The sequence below is a fragment of the Trichomycterus rosablanca genome, chromosome 12 (assembly GCF_030014385.1).
Source record: "Trichomycterus rosablanca isolate fTriRos1 chromosome 12, fTriRos1.hap1, whole genome shotgun sequence".
Classification (NCBI taxonomy): Eukaryota; Metazoa; Chordata; class Actinopteri; order Siluriformes; family Trichomycteridae; genus Trichomycterus; species Trichomycterus rosablanca.
The window spans coordinates 493,071-515,113 of NC_085999.1; the positions used below are offsets into that span (position 1 = coordinate 493,071).

The window sequence follows — 22,043 nt, forward strand, 5'->3', positions numbered from 1 at the left end:
TCCTACTGTATGGTTAAGGCACTGGCACAAGTGGTAGAGGAGTAGAAGGTGCATAGCATGTTCATCCTTACATCTGCTTTTATATTCTTTCTGTATAAATCCACTGCTGGACAGTAAAAAGCTGCTCTGACATGTGAAACATCCAGTAGATGTTGACCAGAGCTGAGAATCAAACCTAGGTACCAAGTGTTTTGGTGCTGTTTGGAACCCACGTTACCAGCTGTGCCACCTTTAAATTTCCACTTAAATATATTTTAAGTAAATGCCAATTTAACACGTGGTAAAGTATCATAAAAGACAAGCAGATGCGTTTAACTGGACTACAGTGAGACTTTATCAGACCATTAGAACCATCAGCACCATACACCACTACCACACCACTAGCACAAATCCAGCATTCATGTTCTCGTTGAGGCCTTTTGGAACTCCTGGTTTTGTTGATATTGACTTTACCTGTTGGACATGTGGGTGAAGAGAGTCGCAGAGTCGAAGAACCTAGAGGAGGCACCATCACCAGACCCATGTAGGCTGGATAGTGGGATCGTGAGTAACCCAGCAGAGGAAGATCTGAGGGTGCTGGTTGGTTTGTAGTGAAGACATAATTCAGACTGTGTGAGAACCAAGCTGCTTTGCAGACTTTGGTTCAAATAAAATTTGCTTATCTTAATAAATAACAGTGGTGAACGTAGCTCTTCTAACGACTCAAAAATGTATAATCAAATCCCGAACATAGACATGGCTGGCTTTTGTTAGGTTAGGTTAGGTTAGGTTAGGTTAGGTTAGGAAAGATCCCACAGGGGGAAATTTGCAACGTTAGAGCAGCTTTCAGGAATATAGTGATATAGAAGTGTTTATACATACGTTAAAAAATAGAAATGTAAAGATATATAAAAAGATATACATTAAATTAATGTTTTACATGGCCACAGCTAGATACATTTATAAATATTGTATATATACGTCTTTTTGTTCGCATGCTAAAAGTCTCACCTTTAACGAAGAGATGCACGGCGCTCAGCGTCTGTCCTGCCGTGTTGGACGCTGCACATACGTAAACTCCGTTATCCTGCTGTTTACAGTACAGAACCTTCAGAGTGAAGTATCCCTCACGGTCCTCGTACAGCAGGTATCTCCTCCCCGACAGGATGATCTTACCGTCCTTCCTCCAGATGATCTCTGGTTTGGGTTTCCCCGTCACGTAACAGCGGAACTTTGCGTGTTTCCCCTCCGTCACGGCGAACATTTTCACCTTGACGGAGTTTGGAAGCGGGTAGTCCTTCAGCCTGGTCGCCACCTGCTTGCTGCTCCTCTGCTTGGCCTGGTGGGATTTCCAGTGACCGTTGGTGTAACCGTTCCTGCCCCCCTCGTCCTCGTGTCCAGGACCCGCGTCCACCAGCAGCACGGCTCCGGCCAAACTCTCACCGAACTCGTTCCTGGCCTTGCACGTGTACACTCCACCATCGGGCGCCCTGGTTTTAAAGATCTTCAGCTGGAACCATCCTCCATCCTGATATCCGACACTGAAGTGTGTGCTCTCGAAGATCTCGTTCAGCTTCTTACCGTCCTTCTCCCAGACCACCTCCGGCCTCGGCTTCCCCCACAGCTTACAGGAGAACACGGCGTCCTCCCCCCGGCCCACTCTGGTGGACAGAGGTTTGATGAGAAACCGCGGCCTGTTCTCCTCCCTCAGCTCCATTTCCTGAGCTTCACCCTCCACCTTCAGCGTGGCGGCGGCGTACGTCTCCCCGATGCAGTTCTTAGCTTTGCAGATGTACTGCCCGCTGTCCTCTAACGTCACCGCCGCGATGATGAGATTGTAAACGTTCCCATCCTCGAACACCCGATACCTGCCACCCTGCTGGATCTTCTCGTTGTTTCTCTCCCAGATCACGGCGGGTCTGGGGTCGCCGCCGATCTGGCATTTTAGGACGGCGTCCGTGCCGCTCTGCACCACCACGGGGCGCGGGTAGGCCAGAAACCGGGGTGCTCCGCCAAACACATCCATCTCGCTTCGCTTGCCAGTGTCACCTCAGACAGAGAGACATTCAGTCTTTGTGTAATGTCAGGTTCTCGTCTGGTTCTGGATCAGCTTTTAGTCTAAAGCGAAAGAGAGAGAAGCTCGTCATTCAGGATAGAATCAGACAACTGTAGCAACAATAGAACTTTTATTTTACATATTTGTAAATTATTTTATGAAAAGCATTTTGTCTTGTAAACAAATGTTTGTCAGTCGTATTAAAGCATGAACTCAAGCAAGAACACAATAGATTTACACATGGGCGGTACAGTGGCTTGTGGGTAGCACTGTCGCCTCACAGTAAGAAGGTCCTGGGTTCAATCCCCAGACAGGGCAGTCCGGGTCCTTTCTGTGTTGTTTGCATGTTCTCCCCGTGTCTGTGTGGGTTTCCTCCAGGAGCTCCGGTTTCCTCCCACAGTCCAAAAACATGCAGTCAGGTTAATTGGAGACACTGAATTGCGTGTGTGTGTGTGTGTGTGTGTGTGCCCTGCGATGGACTGGCGGTTACTGTGTGACTTGCGCCCATTGAAAAGCTGGGATAGGCTCCGCCCTCCCCCTGTGTTCCCCCCTGTGTTCCATCTGTGTTCCTATTAATTCTACTGTTTAATGTGTGAGGAACTGAGGACACTGATGGTTGCAGGTTTGCGAGTGGAATTTTTCTCCGTTCTTGCTCAATACGAGATTCAGCTGCTCAACAGTCCGTGTTCCCCGTCGTCTCATTCTCCTCTATAGGAGGAGACAGATGTGGACTGCAGGCAGGCCGCTCGAGCACATGCACTTTGTGTTGTAGTGTGTACAGAACTAGGTGTGGAATCGTTCTGCTGAAATAATCAGGGACTTGTACTTTGTATGAATTGTATTTTTATGTGATTTATTGGCCTTTGTGTTATTATTTTTGCAAAAGCTACCGCGTGGAACATACCAGCACATGTTGTTGCTCAACTTCTTTAAATGAACGTGCTCAGTAGAGTTCCTGATACGACGCCTGGACTTGTGTTTATCACATTGTTCTTTTCCTTCATGTGTGTTTGTGTTGGCGTTTGTTTGGCGTCAGCATGTGAACCGGTGGATTTAATGGCCAGGTCGGATTGCATTTCACCGCGGTATTTACTCCCAGAACTTTCTAAACACATTTGCCGGGTCAGAGCCAAAGTCTGGAGGTGAACGATGGTCACAACACACACACACACACACACACAGCTGGTGCTGTAATTCAATGGGAACATGCTTTATATAGACCTGTGAGAGAGAGGCTGTGTGTCAGGTAACACAAAGCACATCACACACGCATGTACACACACACACACGCACACACCACGACTCCATCATACACATACACACACACACACACACACACACACACAACTCCAGCACACGCATGTACACACACACACACACACCACGACTCCATCATACACATGTACACACACACACACACATCACAACTCCAGCACACGCATGTACACACACACACACACACCACGACTCCATCATACACATGTACACACACACACACACATCACAACTGCAGCACACGCATGTGCACACACACACACATCACGACTCCATCATACACATGTACACACACACACACACATCACAACTCCAGCACACACATGTACACACACACACACACACATCACAACTCCAGCACACGCATGTACACACACACACACACACCACGACTCCATCATACACATGTACACACACACACACACATCACAACTCCAGCACACGCATGTACACACACACACACACACACACCACGACTCCATCATACACATGTAAACACACACACACACACACGACTCCAGCACACGCATGTGCACACACACACACATCACGACTCCATCATACACATGTACACACACACACACACACATCACAACTCCAGCACACACATCACAACTCCAGCACACACATGTACACACACACACACATCACGACTCCATCATACACATGTACACACACACACACACACACATCACAACTCCAGCACACACATGTACACACACACACCACGACTCCAGCACACGCATGTACACACACACACACACACATCACAACTCCAGCACACACATGTACACACACACACACACACACACACAATGACTTTCATTTAAAGCTTCTAGATGGTTAAATATGAGATTGTAATTAAAGATAAACTCGTTATTTACTGATATACTGTTATAATTTGATAAAATGCTGACAGAGAAAAATACTGCTTTTTAATTAATTGTTGTTAAATGTAATACGTAATTATATTACAGCTGTTCATAGAGTAATAAAAAGAAAATAAATAAATTAATAAGTAAAATAATAATAATAATAGTAACTGCAATAATAATTATGAATATTATTGTTATAATAATAATAATAATAATAAAACAAAGTAAAACAAATAAAAAAACAAAAATAGTAATAATAATAATAGTAAAACAAATAATATTTTAATTAAATATAACATAATTAATGATATTAATGAAAACAGCAATAATAATAATAATAATAATAATAACAATAACAATAATTAATCATAATAACAATAATAATAATAATAATTAATCAAAATCTAAATAATAAAAAGTACAGTAATAATAATTACTGATATTGTTGTTATAATAATAAAACAACAACAATAATCATAATCATAATAATATTTAAAGTAATAATAATAATAATGACAATAATAATAATGAATATTATTATTAATAAAGAATCAGATGTGAACAAACTGTGCTGCAGCCTTTGTAATTTTGGTATAAATGAACAAAAGGTTAACGAGGGGGAGATGAACCTCATGTTTGTGTTTCTGACTTAATTATGCTGACCTGTGACCCGAGTAAAGCTGCACGTTTACATGACCTACCTCGTCTCAGTCCTCAGGGCCGACGCTGGACCAGCATTCTGAATCAATCCTCTCAACCTGCTCCTCTGGGTATTTACTTCCTCCTGCGTCCGGCGTTTTCCTGCCTTCTGGGTAAATCCTGCGCTGGCGTACACGACAACGGGCGGGCCTCGTCCTCGTCACCTGTACATTTTAGGCTTCTCGTCTGGCCCCCCACGCCGGGATCAGAACAGCTTTTGTGGACGCTTTTCCTCCCTAAATGTGTAACAGGTCCCCAAAAGCTGGGTGCTGTTCAGCTCTGAGACACCCCGAGTGTCATTGTTGGTGGAGGAGCGTTAAATGCTTTAGCAGCTGCTGCCGTCCCCTAAAAATACAGCCGGCCCTGATGACAGCAGAGAAGATAAGTTAAGCTCTCCATTCACTCGCTCGCTCGGGCTAAAGATAGATCGTGTGGCTCTTCCAAAGTGGATCAGTTGGCTTACTTGAGACCTTGTGATAAAATCGAAGGAGAGGGACATCAGCTGTATTGGATCCTAAAAACCTTTAATACACCCGAGATCATTTACTGAACTTATTTACTCAACCCACAAGGATTTCAGGACGTTTATCATTTCTTTGTCTCTTTCTTTTAAAAACACACCTCTAATATCTAAACTAAAATGCACACATTAGCCGGGGACCTTGGTGTGTGTACGCTGAGGCTGATGAAGTGGATGATCGTGTTAGATTAAGCTCAGGAGACCTCAGCTGTTTAGAGAATCAGATCCCTCAGTTTCACACTCCCTCCTCCGGTTTCAGCCGGTGGAAGAAACTCGATCTGGCACCGCCAGCTCTCAAAACTATCTTCCTGGCAGTGCCAGCGTGTGTGCCAGTCGCTTTGTACAAACTCACCAGGATTAACAGTTCTTTTTTGAAGCCGAGACGTTCCCCGAACCTGCCAAAGAACACATTAGCAGGAACGTAGAGAGCAGAATTTCTTTAAACGCTGTTTTGAGTCTGAGTTTCGACAGATTTGATCACTTGTTGGTTCTGTGATCGTGTTCAGGCGCTCGATCTTCACGTAATCAGATCTCTGTTTGTTTTAACTTTATCTGCCCCGCAAACCTTTCAAGTCTGCTTATATTTCATGGACTTTTTGGAAACGTGGTTATAAGGAATTTCTTTATTTGCTACCCAAAAGATTAAGATTTTATTTTTGGACAGTCTTTGCAATTCATCTGGCAAAGCCGGACGTTCCCCCTTCACATAGACCCTGCGATACTTTTAGCTCTCTAGGAACACAACTGTTCGGCGCGGCCATAAAATAAGAGTAATGAAAGTGCCCTTTGATACCGTAAGCCAGGGACGTCCAAACTACCTTCCATTACCAGTTTTGAAACAGCTCATGAGGTATTTTCTAAATAAATGACAGTCGTGCTGCTATTAATCAGGTTTTAGAATAACTGCTGAACTGTTTAAACTCTGGGTGGCGCTCTGACATAAAACAGATCTAAAACTCTCCCCGACTCAGAACATTAACGTTACACCTACATGGGTCAGCTCCTGAGAAACGAGAACTACACCAGAGGTCCCCAACCACCGGGCCGCAGACCGGTACCGGTCCGTGGGCTATTTATTACCGGGCTGCACAGAAAGAATGAATTATTAGAGACGCTAGAAAAGCATTTTCACTGCTTCTATTTCGGGTGTTATTGTCTTATTGTCACCCCTAGATGGGAACAGCGTCTTGTTACAGTGGAAAACGTTCATTTTACATCGTTTGTGAACAATATTGTTATCCTCCCGCCCCCGCCGGTCCGTGAAATTATATCTTATATGAAACTATAGTGCGTGGTGTAAAAAAGGTTGGGGAGCGCTGAACTAGACGACAGAGCAAACGCAGAAGATTTCAGGAGTGCTGAGAATGAGTTCAGAGGGAAGTTTTATATTAAACATAAGTGAAAATGTTTAATATAAAGAAGTATAATAATCTTGAGGTTAGGATTATAAACTGGTGAGTGAAATCACGACACTGTGGAAGATCATTCATCACTCAGATAAATATGAAGTGGAATTAGTAGTAATCAGGAGCTCTGTTATATTTTTATTATTTTTTATTATTATTAAAGACTCTGTGTTTGTGGCCCCGTGGTTATGAATTTTAGTCCATCTGGCCCCCAAATGAAAAGTTTGGACCCCCTGATGGGGTGGAATCATGAAACGCAGCAGTTCACTCATAAAAGTCTGTAAGATTAGCCGGATTGCTAACGTTACTCTATCATCGTGGAATTTCCCCTATAAATGTTGTGTGGGTCAAAGAAATAAAATAAAAAGGTCAAGTGTAAGGCATCGATTTACATGAGGACAGTAATTTAATGTGAATTTTATATTTAAAACACTCAAAACTTTAAAATTAAAGCGTTTATTATAAATGCTAAACATAAACGTTATTTAAAAGTTGCCCTCTTGCGCCCTCTGGTGGCTAGAAACTAAACTTCAGCTCAGAAACCAAGAAAATCAGCGATTTATAAACTGATTTATAAAGATATTTTATACAAAAACAGCAAAACCAGACAACTGATCAATGTAAATCTGGTAAATATGTTTAATGATTATAACTGCTGTTTGGAACAGGTGATGCTTTCGTAATTAGGTGTAAAATTGAGCTTTAATTAAAGTTTTCCAACCAAAGATAACAAAGAGGACTTTTCACTCACACAGTTCTTTATTTTCCTTTCTGTCCATTATTTATAATAAATGAGGGTTTTTACCATCTACAGTTCACAACTTTTTATATAAAGATTTAAAAACATGACTCTCCACTACTTGGTTCTCAAGCTTTGTTCTCTTAGACCCCCCTTTTTGGGCGGCATGGTGGCTCGGTGGGTAGCACTGTCGCCTCACAGCAAGAAGGTCCTGGGTTCGATCCCCAGGTGGGGCGGTCCAGGTCCTTTCTGTATGGAGTTTGCATGTTCTCCCCGTGTCCGCATGGGTTTCCTCCGGGTGCTCCGGTTTCCTCCCACAGTCCAAAGACGTGCAAGTGGGGTGAACTGGAGACACTAAATCGTCCATGACTGTGTTTGATATTAAACCTGAACTGATTAATCTTGTGTAATGAGTAACTACCGTTCCTGTCATGAATGGAACCAAAGTGTAAAACACAACGTTATAATTCTAATAAACAAACAAACAATAGACCCCCCTGGGTTCTAACATTATTCTGAGACCCCCTTGACACGAGTTATGATATTATTCTCATACTTTCAGTGAGGATAATAAAAGGTTTTGTGTTCTTGCTCATGCTCAAGGTTGGTGTTGTGGGTTTATTTCTGGTGAGGTGATGGTAGGAGCTTCATCACCTGAGTCTGCTTCAGCAGTACTGAATTAGAATCTCTCGTAGTCGACTTTGCAGTACTGAGGTGAGTGAATCAAATATTTATTCATTCTCAAAGACCCACCGTAGGCTACACGTAAATGTAAAATATGACATATATGCCCCTATTTGTTTGTTTGTTTATTAGGATTATGACATCATGTTTTACACTTTGGTTACATTCATGACAGGAACGGTAGTTACTCATTACACAAGATTCATCAGTTCACAAGGTTATATCAAACACAGTCATGGACAATTTAGTGTCTCCAATTCACCTCACTTGCATGTCTTTGGACTGTGGGAGGATAGCCGGTTGATTTTCCTTTCCCATCATGCAATGTAAATGCATCTGGACCCCCCACTAGGCTCATCGAGGCCCCCAAGTGCTCTAAGTGGAAGCCATACATCAATAACTGCATAGTAAACATGCATTATTGCATTTTCCATCTAAAATGCACCATCAGTATCAGTTACCAGTTGTTGTTTGCCAACTGTGTGATTTGATGTTAAATTCAGTGAAAGTAAAACCAGGTTTCAGCTTCACAACGAATTATTCTGAATTAATACAAATGTTAAATGTAAAATAATCCTCCCAGCTTTAATAAAACAGCTTTAATGAATCGTGCATTAGAGAAGCCTGTTGCTGTTGAGGTTATTGTTAGATGAACTGTAGGCCGTACACACGCCCCCCCTCTCCGACCGGCCCGGACACGTCCCACATATCCAGGCTTGGCTACATTCCTGCTGCCGCCCATTCCAAACGCCTCTCAGGCCACTTGTTTACTGCAAACAGCTTTTGTCTTTGCCAGAAGTGACAGCGGCATCCGTTCCTCGGGTTGCCCGGATCATTTAGACTCATTCAGACTCATTCAGACTCATTCAGACTCATTCAGACTCACCCGTTCATGTCCGAGTGGAGCTACAGATAAAATACAGACAAAACGTGTTTAAATGAACGTTTCTTATTAAGTTGTTTCCTCCTGTGGTCCACCAGCAGGGAATAGCGGTCAGCGGTTCATTATTTAAAATGTGTAATGGCCGAAAAAATTATCTATCTACCTGTCTGTCTGTCCGTCCGTCCGTCCGTATCTGTCTGTCTGTCTGTCCGTCCGTCCGTCCGTCTATCTATCTATCTTACTGTCTCTCTCTCACCACTGTGTTCCAAACTTCAGGAGAGAATCAATCAGCTCAAAGAGCACATTTCTCACTGCAATATTGCAAATAATTTAGTCTTTCACCATCTTCTGTACATGATATTATGGAAAGGTTCTGAGAATCTGGAGAGATCTCAGTCAGTGTAGGACAAAGCTGAAACCACTGTTGAATGTTTGCGACCTTTGGGCTCTCAGGTGGCACTGCATGAGAAATCATCATGTCATTGTGATAAATACAGCCACATGTGCTTGGAGTACTTCAGAAAACCGTTGTTACTTAAAACAGTCCACCACTGCATCAAGAAATGCAACCTCATGCAAATGCAACTTTCATCAATTGTATGCAGAAACGCCATCAGGTTCTCTGGGCCCGAGCTCATCTCAGATGGACCGAAAGACAGTGGACACGTGAGCTGTGATCAGATAAATCCACGGATCTGCTTGTTTTAGGCAAAACAGACATGAAGCTCTTGGTGCCAAAGATGAGCACATTTTCCATTTCCTTCGTTTATTTTTCCATCAGATCATGTCAGCGTCTCATCTCTGTTACTCACCGATCATAAACTGTTTAAACGATGAACTTTGGACGGTTTCATTGACTGAGACGAGTTAATAAAGAGCCAGAACCTAAAACAGGAGCGCTCGCCCCCGGTGATGAATACTTTACAGCTCACAGATTAAAACATGATGGGACATGAAGAATAAATGTGGAAGGTTTTTGGGTTATCGAGTGTAGAAGCTGCAGTAAAAGCAGGAGAGGTACCGCAGACGGGATGATGCAGGATTTCCTGATCATACATGAACTTTATCCTGCACACGATGATGACGATGATAACATCATATCAAAGCTTTAGTGGAAGTCCTGCCTGGGATTCAGTTCAGTATCTACTGGTGAAGTTATCAGGGGTCCAAACACCAAAGGTGCTGAAATTAGGGTTGCCAGATACCTTTCAGAAATCCCACCCGTTTACCCAGCAGTGTGCTTGAAATGTCTTTAACGATCCTCCCTAGGTGATCAAACGTTACAATACTGGAATGTGTGCTAACATCAGTTCAGATACAATATACTGCCAAAAGTATTCACCCGTCTGCCTTCACACACATATGAGTGACTCCCATTCTTAATCCACAGGGTTTAATATGATGTCGCCACCCTTTGCAGCTATAACAGCTTCAACTCTTCTGGGAAGGCTTTCCACAAGGTTTAGGAGTGTGTTTATGGGAATTTTTGACCGTTCTTCCAGAAGCGCATTTGTGAGGTCAGACACTGATGTTGGACGAGAAGGCCTGGCTCACAGTCTCCTCTCTAATTCATCCCAAAGGTGTTCTATCTATCGGGTTGAGGTCAGGACTCTGTGCAGGCCGGTCACGTTCTTCCACACCAAACTGGCTCATCCACGTCTTTATGGAGCTTGTGCTTTGTGCACTGGTGTGCAGTCATGTTGGAACAGGAAGGGACCATCCCCAAACTGTTCCCACAAAGTTCTGAGCATGAAATTGTCCAGAATCTCTTGGTGTGCTGAAGCATTAAGAGTTCCTTTCACTGGAACTAAGGGACCGAGCCCGACTGCTGAACCCCCCCCCCCCACACACACACACCATAATCCCCCCTCCACCACACTTTACACTCGGCACAATACAGTCAGACAGGTACCGTCTCCTGGCAACCGCCAAACCCAGACTCGTCCATCGGATCTCCAGACAGAGAAGCGTGATTCGTCACTCCAGAGAACATGTCTGCACTGCTCTAGAGTCCAGTGGTGGCGTGCTTTACACCACTGCATCCGACGCTTTGCATTGTGCTTGGTGATGTAAGGCTTGGATGCAGCTGCTCGGCCATGGTCTCGTCTACTCTCTTCGAATGAAGCTGAAAAGGGCGCAGCGTTCCGTTTATGCTTCGCTGTTCTGGTGTGGTTAACCAAATTGGTATGATGGGCACGAATGTCACGTTTGCAATACCGGCAGAAAGCTTTGAAGCTCCATGTAGCTCAGTCCGAGAACCATGTAACTCCACCCAAGAACCATGTACAGTGTATCACAAAAGTGAGTACACCCCTCACATTTCTGCAAATATTTTATTATATCTTTTCATGGGACGACACTATAGACATGAAACTTGGATATAACTTAGAGTAGTCAGTGTACAACTTGTATAGCAGTGTAGATTTACTGTCTTCTGAAAATAACTCAACACACAGCCATTAATGTCTAAATGGCTGGCAACATAAGTGAGTACACCCCACAGTGAACATGTCCAAATTGTGCCCAAAGTGTCAATATTTTGTGTGACCACCATTATTATCACTGCCTTAACCCTCCTGGGCATGGAATTCACCAGAGCTGCACAGGTTGCTACTGGAATCCTCTTCCACTCCTCCATGATGACATCACGGAGCTGGTGGATGTTAAACACCTTGAACTCCTCCACCTTCCACTTGAGGATGCGCCACAGGTGCTCAATTGGGTTTAGTCCATCACCTTTACCTTCAGCTTCCTCAGCAAGGCAGTTGTCATCTTGGAGGTTGTGTTTGGGGTCGTTATCCTGTTGGAAAACTGCCATGAGGCCCAGTTTTCGAAGGGAGGGGATCATGCTCTGTTTCAGAATGTCACAGTACATGTTGGAATTCATGTTTCCCTCAATGAACCGCAGCTCCCCAGGGCCAGCAACACTCATGCAGCCCAAGACCATGATGCTACCACCACCATGCTTGACTGTAGGCAAGATACAGTTGTCTTGGTACTTCTCACCAGGGCGCCGCCACACATGCTGGACACCATCTGAGCCAAACAAGTTTATCTTGGTCTCGTCAGACCACAGGGCATTCCAGTAATCCATGTTCTTGGACTGCTTGTCTTCAGCAAACTGTTTGCGGGCTTTCTTGTGCGTCAGCTTCCTTCTGGGATGACGACCATGCAGACCAAGTTGATGCAGTGTGCGGCGTATGGTCTGAGCACTGACAGGCTGACCTCCCACGTCTTCAACCTCTGCAGCAATGCTGGCAGCACTCATGTGTCTATTTTTTAAAGCCAACCTCTGGATATGACGCCAAACACGTGGACTCAACTTCTTTGGTCGACCCTGGCGAAGCCTGTTCCGAGTGGAACCTGTCCTGGAAAACTGCTGTATGACCTTGGCCACCATGCTGTAGCTCAGTTTCAGGGTGTTAGCAATCTTCTTATAGCCCAGGCCATCTTTGTGGAGAGCAACAATTCTATTTCTCACATCCTCAGAGAGTTCTTAGCCATGAGGTGCCATGTTGAATATCCAGTGGCCAGTATGAGAGAATTGTACCCAAAACACCAAATTTAACAGCCCTGCTCCCCATTTACACCTGGGACCTTGACACATGACACCAGGGAGGGACAACGACACATTTGGGCACAATTTGTGGGGGAGTCACACTGCCACTTTCTATAATTATTTGATTCTGGCAGCTTGTGGGCGTCGAGCCCTGTTTACAGATTACAGTGCTCAATCACTTTATATTTGAAGCTGTAATTACGTTAGATTATTTTACTCTTGTATTTTCTCCACTGTGCTGCTGTAACATTAATTTCCCTCTGAGATCAATAAATAGATCAATCAATCAATCAATCAATCTGTCTGTCTGTCTGCCTGCTTACCTACCTATACCTCCTTACCTATAACTATCTATACTTACTTATAACTATCTATACCTACCTATACCTACCTACCTATAACTATCTATATCTACCTATACCCACCTACCTATACCTACCTATAACTATCTTTACCTACCTATACCTACCTACCTATAACTACCTATACCTACCTATAACTACCTATACCTACCTATAACTATCTTTACCTACCTATACCTACCTACCCATAACTATCTATACTTACCTATAACTATCTATACTTACCTATAACTATCTATACCTACCTGTCTGTCTTGTTTCTTTCATTTCTTCTCTTGTATATTGGACAGTATATAACGCTGTTGTTTCTCCTCTCTCTCTCTCGTTCAGATCTCCTGTGTGAATGAAGAAGCTGGATTAAGGTTCCACAGAAGATGTTTCAGGTTTGGGTCTCACGGTCAGATATAAAGATCTGATTCAGTTCCTCTTTTGTTTCAGTTCCAGACGTCTGAGATCATCTCACCACACTGATCCCTCAAATCAACCATCTTACCGATGAATTCTGCACCGTTTCATTTCTGCAGGTCTGAACAGCTCAGGTTAGAAACTCTGACGCTTGTGTGGTCGGAGATGGATTCACTGGTGTGTTATTGTGACCACAGTGTGGTAATGAAGAGAGAGTCGGCTGAACTTCAGTTCCTCTATACAGTTACAGTAAAAGTGAATAAACACGTCGTAGTTACTTGAGTTTCTGCATTTGTTGCTTATAAAATCTGGTGAGATTTATTATAGACGAACACAATCTAACTAAACTAGAAACACACAAACAGTGGTGTAATGGGCGTGTAATCAGGGAATCAGGGAATGGATAATGCCTATCTGCGCTGCCACTAATGGCCAGCAGGAGGCATACAGAAGCAGGAAACAGTCTCTGGTGTTCTCTGTAGTTAAACAGTCCCTGTATCATATCAGCAGTAATGCACTGCAGCTGGGAGAGCTTCTTCAAATACTGGTTTTGTCGGGCTTTTGCTTGCTGGCTCTTTTTCGATGCTCTGTGTAGCTGCTGTCTCTTGTTTTTGCCGGCTCATATGCTGGCATCCTTTTTTTTGCCCAACAGTCTTTCTCTGCTGGAGACCCCGATGGCGTACTGAGGAGGGTATATTCTCCTGACACGCCCTCCCTCCAACGTGTGCGCGCTCCACCGACCCCTTCTTATCCCCCCGTACTTCAGTGGATCGGTGCGTGAGGTCGGTCTCACACACGGAGAGTCACGCGCTGATCTCCTCGTTCCTTCACTTCTGTACAGGCGCCTCGGGCTACTAACCAGGGTCCTTACATGGCATCCAAGACCCCGCCCACCAAATGTGCCCGCTAGTATACGCTAATATACACGCAAAAGAATCCTGTAGGTTGGCCGGGTTTACATTTACCAACATGAAAGAGAAATGTAATTCAGATGTCGGATGTTTATTCTGTCTGTCTGTCTGTCTGTCTGTCTGTCTGTCTGTCTTTCTGTCTGTCTGTCTTTTTTCTTTCTTTCTTTTTTCTTTCCTTTCTCTCTGTCTGTGTCTTTCTGTCTGTCTGTCTGTCTGCCTTTCTTTCTTTCTTTTTATTCTGCCTGTCTGTCTTTCTTTCTGTCTTTCTTCCTCTCTGTCTGTCTTTTTGTTTGTCTTTCTGTCTGTCTGTTAGTCTTTCTGTCTGTCTTTCTTTCTTTCTTTCTTTCTTTCTTTCTTTCTTTCTTTCTTTCTTTCTGTCTGTCTGTCTGTCTGTCTGTCTGTCTGTCTGTCTGTCTGTCTTTCTTTCTTTCTTTCTTTCTGTCTGTCTGTCTTTTTGTTTGTCTTTTTGTCTGTCTGTCTGTATTTCTTTCATTCTGTTGGTCTGTCTGTCTCTCTTTCTTTGGTGAGTATCTATCAGTGTGGTTTCTGGTGTACTTTAGGTAAATAACAGTGGACGGGAGTTTCTGGGAGCTTTAATGGTTCTGTAGATGATGTGGACATTACTGATTTTCAGGCTGAATAGCTGCAGGATGTTTTCTGGTGCATGTAAGAACACGACCCTCGGACTCCATACAGACCATTCAGGAACTCTCTCAGAAATGACAGACACGCCCGCGGTGGTTAATAACGCTCCTCACGGCCCAAACGTTCTCATGCCCCCTCGCCATGGATGATCTGGGGTAATTGAGCCTCTGTGTATTTATTTAAACGCAGAGCGGGGCGGTGTTTACGTTTAGAACTTTACCAGCTCAAAAACTACTGTTGGGCCATAAAGGAACACAAGTGTTCAGAATACATGCACCATACAGCCAAAAGTATTCGGACACCTGAGTGTGAGCTCTGATTTAAAACATCTCAACCCTCTGTGTGATCTCTTCAGCTAGAACAACAGCCACTCTTCATACAAGTGAGTCTGTGTGTGGGAATTTGTGTCCGTTCAGTCAAAAGATGACAGCGTTTGTATGGCTGGGCGCTGATGTCGGTCAAGAAAGCCTCAGTTGATGTTTCAATTCATTTCAAAGCTGTTCTCTGGCTGGCAAACCTGCCTCGTCTCTGGAACCATGATGCCGGGCATGTCTGCTCTGATCTGGTGTTCCGCTGACGTGTAAAATGACCAGTATAATGTTCTAGTCTGCTGTGTGGGAAAAGACGGGACCAAAAAGTGGGTTGTGTAAGGACCCTTGCCTGTAAAGAAGTGGAGGAACGTGGAGATCAGCTTGTGACTCTCCATGTGTGAGACCGACCTCACGCGCCGATCCACCAAAGTACGAGGGAATAGCGAGCGCACACGTCGGAGGGAGGGCGTGTCAGGAGAATATACCCTCCTCAGTACACCATCGGGGTCCCCAGCAGAGGAACTGGCTATGACTAAACTGGAAAAAAGGGAGAAAAAGCATGAATGATTAAATAAATAAATGATATTGCTTGCTGACTTTTCAGTCTGCAGGACCTCGTGCTTCAGTGCAGCAGACACATGCTGGTTTATGTTCCGTCCATGTCGAGATGTTTTAATGACCATAATCAGTTTTTTGTGTTTGCCAAAATCCATTCTGCTGTAGCCTCCTAAATATACCCACCGCTTTGACAAAGGAATGCACGGGGAGCGGACCTGGCTCGGGATGCAGGCATGTTCCGACAGCAACAAGAGGCTACTGCTGACGTTCAGAAAAGCCGAGCTTCCAGGTTCCAGCTTCCAAACATCCGAGATCATCCGTCTGTTTTCATCTGCAGATTTTAGTGCACACAACAACTCGGTGGCAAAAAAAATATATGAAATATATCATTGATCACAAACTACAGACCTCCAGGCGTTTGCTAGACCCCTTCGAGACCCTTCAGTTAGATCTCCTTTAAAAAGCTGAGAGAGAGAGAAGCTCCTGGACTATCAGTGAGGAAATATTTGCCCGGGGGGACGTTTTTGTAATTGCGTTCCTGAGGCTTATCAATCGCTTACATTCCTCAGAGGTTAAAGAACAGAGGCACGACTGAGGCCGGGGTTATTCCAACCTGTGGGGCACACCTGAGAACCTGTGAGGGAATGAATGAGAAGGATGAAACTGTGGTGATTCTGGAGCTCGGTGGTGTAGTTGTGGCAGTTTGATACTTGATTTCACCACCGTGAAGAGCTTGAGCAGTTAGGTTTGAATCTCAGTGGTGTTACTGGCCTGGCGTAGCACCCATCAGGCACAATCGGGTGCACAGTCTGGTGGAGGGAAGGTTGGATGGGGTTTCTCTATCATTGTTGCAGTAATACTAGTGGAGTGGAGGATTCTATTGAAAGCGACTTACAGTACTGTGACAGTATACAGTCTAAGCAATTGAGAGCTAAGAGCCTTGCTCAAGGGCCCAACAGTGGCAACCTGGTAGTGGTGGGGCTTGAACCAGCGACCTTTGGATTACTAGTCCGATACCTTAACTGCAAGGCTCCACCGACCCCTTCTTATACCCCCGTACTTCGGTGGATCGGCGTGTGAGGTGCGCTGACCTCCACGTTCCTCCACTTCTGTACAGACACCTCGCCCTACTAACCAGGGTCCTTACACAGCCTCAAAGACCGCACCTCAATTTTTAGTCCCGTCCTATCCCACCCAGCAGACTAGCGGCCGATTCTTTCTGCTGCACCGTCTGTGCTGAATGCGGTACCAGAGCTGAGATTCGAACCTGGAGAGATCAGAATCCCAGCGCTGGGATTAACGACTTCCCCTCTACACCGATCACAGCTCGCTCGTCTGAACGAAAACAGCGAAATAAAAGCACCTGATGAATAAAGGTAATAAAAGCTTTTAGAAAAGAGCCGCGCTGTTTCCAGTCCCGCAGTCAGCCGTGTTTTCCTTGTGCTTTAGTGTAATGGCTGCCTGACAGTTTAATCCCCGCTTCCACAGAGACTCTGTACGAGCGTCATTTAGTCACGGATTAATTTCAAAGACGATCCACTTGTGGTTCAGAACCTCAGATGTCGTCGCCAGTGTAGTAAAGGAACTAAAAGTAGCTTCAAAGTTAGAAACGGCTTTTAGAAATAATAATGCCACTCTCGTCTCTTTTCTTTAAAGTTATTTATTCTTTTTATTGTGGACAATAATTACACCTGTATTATATCTGCTGCTGCACAACATTTCTTTATTATTATCATTACAGTTATTTTTGTTCTCTTCTGCATCTCAATCCAACTGCATGTTACCTTACTCAAGTTACTTACTATTATGCTGAACGTACACAGAAGTTTTATTTTTTACTGTCTTATTTTTTTTATGCTGTCTTAGTTTATTTCTTAATTGTATATTTTTGTATTTAGTTTTAATTCTGATTCATACGGAGGACGAGCAAAGTAATGTATATAAAATACACCTGACTGGGTAAATGTCTACACATTATAGATTGTTTCTGGCTCGCGGAGGGGCCTGTGTTCGATTCCCAGGTGGTGCAGTCAATTCAGTTCAATTCAAAGATAGCTTAACCGACATGACAAATATGGACTTTCATATTGCCAAAGCTTATTTACAGATTTAGGAAACTTAATATTTATTTGTTTATTAGGATTATAACGTGATGTTTTACACTTTGGTTCCATTCATGACAGGAACGGTAGTTACTCATTACACAAGATTCATCAGTTCAGGTTTAATATCAAACACAGTCATGGACTATTTAGTGTCTCCAGTTCACCTCACTTACACGCCTTTGTACTGTGGGAGGAAACCCACACAGACACGGGGAGAACATGCAAACTCTACACAGAAAGGACCCGTACCGCCCCACCTGGGGATCAAACCCCGTACCTTCTTGCTGTGAGGTGACAGTGCTACACACTTAGCCAATATGCCACCCCCGATTTTAAATATAAGTTGTAAAATCTAAACTACATCTGACTGGTTCAATGTCACTCACTCAGAAGACACATTGTTTCTTACATCCTTGCTGTGACTAGAAAGAAGGTCCTGAAGCTTTATTGGCATGACAAATATAAACATTCGTATTGCCAAAGCTTAGTTAGAGATTTGGGAAACTTAAAAAAAGAAAATAATAACAAAAATAATAGAATTCACCGAAAATAATAGAATATAGAATTTATAAAATATGTAATATAGAATATAAAATATAGAATATAGAGTATAGAATATTTTAAAAATTGTTACAGATATACATACAAAGTAAGAGAAACTGTGCAAACAGTAACAACAAGAAATAATGTGTGTGTGTGTGTGTGTGTGTTAACAGTTCAAGTCTATTCTGTGTGGAGTTTGCATGTTCTCCCCGTGTCTGTGTGGGTTTCCTCTGGGAGCTCCGGTTTCCTCCTACAGTTCAAAGACATGAAGTTGGGACAACTGGAGATACTGGAGGAGTGTGTGTGTGTGTGTGTGTGTGTGCCCTGCGATGGACTGGCAACCTGTCCAGGGTGTTTCCTGCCTTTCACCCACTGAATCAGACCCACCGTGACCTTGACCAGGATAAGTTGGTAGTAAAACAGACAATGAATGAATTAATGAATGAATGAATAAATTCCATCTACATAATTACTGTATATATGAGAGACGTGTTGGTGTGCAGCATGATGGAACAATAAGTACTTTTTGTGGATTTAAATGATTTAGCAGGCACCCCCCCCCCCCCCCCCCCCCCCCAACACACACACACACACACACACACACACACAATCGTAACAATCCTTCCTCAAACTATTTGCCCCCTCAGTTAGACATGATGTGAAGACCGTATGCTAAAAACTAGTGGGAGGAGAAGCACATTGTGCAGTGTGTAGAAACTCAGAGGGCAGTTGTACCCTAGTGGCTAAAGTAATGGACTAGTAATCAAAAGGTTGCTGGTTCTGGTCCCACCACTGCCAGGTTGCAACTGTTGGGTCCTTGAGCAAGGCCCTTAACCCTCAATTGTGCCTATATGAATACTTATGCCCCCCATGTACTGATGTAAACATTTTATGCCTGTATGTTCCCAGTAGTTGTTAAAATGGCAGGAATACCCCCCCCCCCCCCCCCCCCCCGTGTAATGAATCTAAACTCATGTGCCCACTTTAGGACCCGGTAGATGGGTGTGTTTTGGGGTCGGGGGTGTTCTTTTTTTTTTATTAGGGGGTGGACAATACCCCTCTCTTTCTCCTCCCTCCCCTCCCTCCCCACCCACCCATCAGCTGGGTCGCGGTGGTGCAGTGGAGCATAGCCGCTGTATCTGAGCGGCGCAGGAACCGGAGCGTCCGCCGAGCTTAACACTCCTGAAGCGGGATGGAAACGAGGTGCGTGCCGGGGTTCTGTACAGGCTGGTGGATGTTGTACTGGGAGTACTGGGAGCGGAACGCTGACGCTTGTTGTTGTTTGCAGGTGTTTGTGGTGGTTGGAGCTTCTGCTCGTGAGCGCGCTGATCCCGCGGGCTGCAGCACAGTGGCCAGGTGAGTCCGAAACGCGTTAAATCCCCGCAGTCCTGGGACGAGTTCCTTAATCCCAGGATAATGACGTTATAATGGCTGAATCGCTTCTGAACGCGTGTAGAATGAATGGAAGGAAGGGAGGAAGGTGCTTGTCATGCTTTTATTACCTGACTGAGCAACTTCATACAGGTGTGTTCGGTACTAATGCTTCAGTCAGCAAAACTGTGGGGGGTCCCCATGAGTCCTAAACATGTATTTATTATATATGTGACATGATATGCAGTGGTGAAACGTTAGGCTTAAAATGAAGCGAATTTCTTATAAAATATATACAAATATAAATCTATATCACTCCACTCCTCCATCTATACATTTATTTGTGTTTATATATGATTGCATTCATATTTCGCTTATTTCGCATATTTCGCTTATGTGGGTTCATGGCTCGCTTATGTGGGTTCACCAAGCTGCCTCTGTTTGGCCCTTGAACGAGGTCCTAAAGTCCTACAGTCCAGAATACAATTCAATTACTAAAATAAATCAATACTATTAAGTGCAGTGCATCATGGGATTCTTGTCTTGAGTGTTTGGATGGTTGGTTCCAATGCATTTGTTAGACTGTTGGTCTAGACTTGGATGCTTTGTAATATGGGTACCACTTTGCACCCTAAATGGCTTTGAAACTGCACCTATATATTGTATATTATCTGCTGTACTTATACTCTATTTATTCTTATTCATTTAGCCACTGTAGTCACCCTTCATAACTCTATTATGATAACTTCATATAATTATATACTAGTCTATACACTGATCAATCAACATTATCTGTTTAATATTCCTAACTTCATTTCACTTATCTGGTCACTTCTGCATTTTAACTGTATTATATGTATATAATCTCTATCTTGCACTTCTGATTAGATACTCTGCACAATGACAATAAAGTTGAATCTAATCTAATCCAATCTAGTAAGAACCCACTCTTTCAAACCCAAATCACAAATATTCTATCATTATTAGATATTTACTAGTGCAAGTATAAAGGAAAAAAGATTGATCATGTCTCAGGAGGGTTGTGGAACGCTTTTTGGATGAATGTTGAGTCTCGAGCACCTTTCTGGTGCTTCATGTCCAGTTCCTCTGTTGATTTGCACTTATTACTAACACATTTATGGAATTAATAAGGACAAGCATTACAAAATAAATTTTTATTCATCTCCAGTCATGGATTTCAATTCAACTACTCAACACAAGTCATCACAAGTCAGTGATCTTTAAGTACGTCCTTCATCTCTAGGATCTTTACTTCCAGGAACCCAATATGAAGATATTAGTATTGCTGTTTCTGAATTACTGTCTGTATAAATACTTTAATGATCTGTTATTTGGTTGTGATTTTATGTCTCGTATCATGTTGGCAGGTTGATCTAGTGTTTTATTTTGTAAATAAATTACAATATTTGATTGGTTGTGCTTGTAGATGTTTAGTGTGGAAGGTGTGTCAGTTCAGATTAGAACCCTGCTGTCTGGGTGCGAGTGCATCACAAGCAATTTAATCAGGATGTTTTATTTTAAACTGCTTGTAATTAGTGGATCTTTATGTATCAGCTATAACAGCTTGACGATTCTGACTCTGTGAGACCGAAGCTTTTCCACATGGTGTGTTTTGGGTGTGTTTTGGGTTTGTTTGGGGTTTGTTTTGGTTGTGTTTTGGGTTTGTTTGGGGTTTGTTTTGGGCTCGTTCGGTGCGCCTCTCTGAATCATATGAAGGGGATTTCTGGTTTGTTTGCAGTTTCGACAGAGCTCGTACTACATTAATCCGGCCGTGAGAGGTGGACAGGATTAACTTCTATCTGGATGAATGATTAACCCTGGACTTTGTTGAGTTTTATTTAGAAGCTCATTAGTCACCTGTAGCTGTCTGGATTGAGTCAGAATGAAAGCGAGACCCTGTTATAAATGTTTTAATGTTAATTTAATCACATCTAATAAATCACATCATCATACCTGCACTGCTCTCACACAGTTTGCATGTTTGCACGTTATTCTTTGATATATCGGCTGCTATACAATCCCCACACTGCTGTTTATATCAGATTTATCAGAATATAAAAATATATCAGAATATGATGTATATTCTAGTTCCTCACTTGAGATTTACACTGTCATGTGTACTGACCATCAACACAC

At 43.4% G+C, this 22,043-nt stretch overlaps 2 protein-coding genes across 5 annotated transcripts in view; one reads left to right on the forward strand and one right to left on the reverse strand.

Moving 5' to 3' along the window:
- The window catches only part of obsl1b (obscurin like cytoskeletal adaptor 1b), a 45,634-nt gene extending 40,457 nt beyond the window's left edge, over positions 1-5,177 (reverse strand). For all 4 annotated transcript variants that reach the window (XM_063006271.1, XM_063006272.1, XM_063006270.1 and 1 more), the window contains exons 1-2: positions 4,887-5,177; positions 991-2,097 (exon numbers count right to left, since the gene is read on the reverse strand). In XM_063006271.1, the coding sequence (XP_062862341.1) occupies positions 991-2,005 (1,015 nt within the window). In that variant the 5' untranslated portion in view covers positions 2,006-2,097; positions 4,887-5,177. The remainder of the gene's footprint in view (positions 1-990; positions 2,098-4,886) is intronic.
- Positions 5,178-19,643: 14,466 nt separating this feature from the next.
- col18a1a (collagen type XVIII alpha 1 chain a) overlaps positions 19,644-22,043 on the forward strand; it is an 89,980-nt gene continuing 87,580 nt past the window's right edge. Inside the window, exons 1-2 of the mRNA XM_063006231.1 lie at positions 19,644-19,718; positions 19,804-19,871. Of these exons, the coding sequence (XP_062862301.1) occupies positions 19,708-19,718; positions 19,804-19,871 (79 nt within the window). The 5' untranslated portion in view covers positions 19,644-19,707. The remainder of the gene's footprint in view (positions 19,719-19,803; positions 19,872-22,043) is intronic.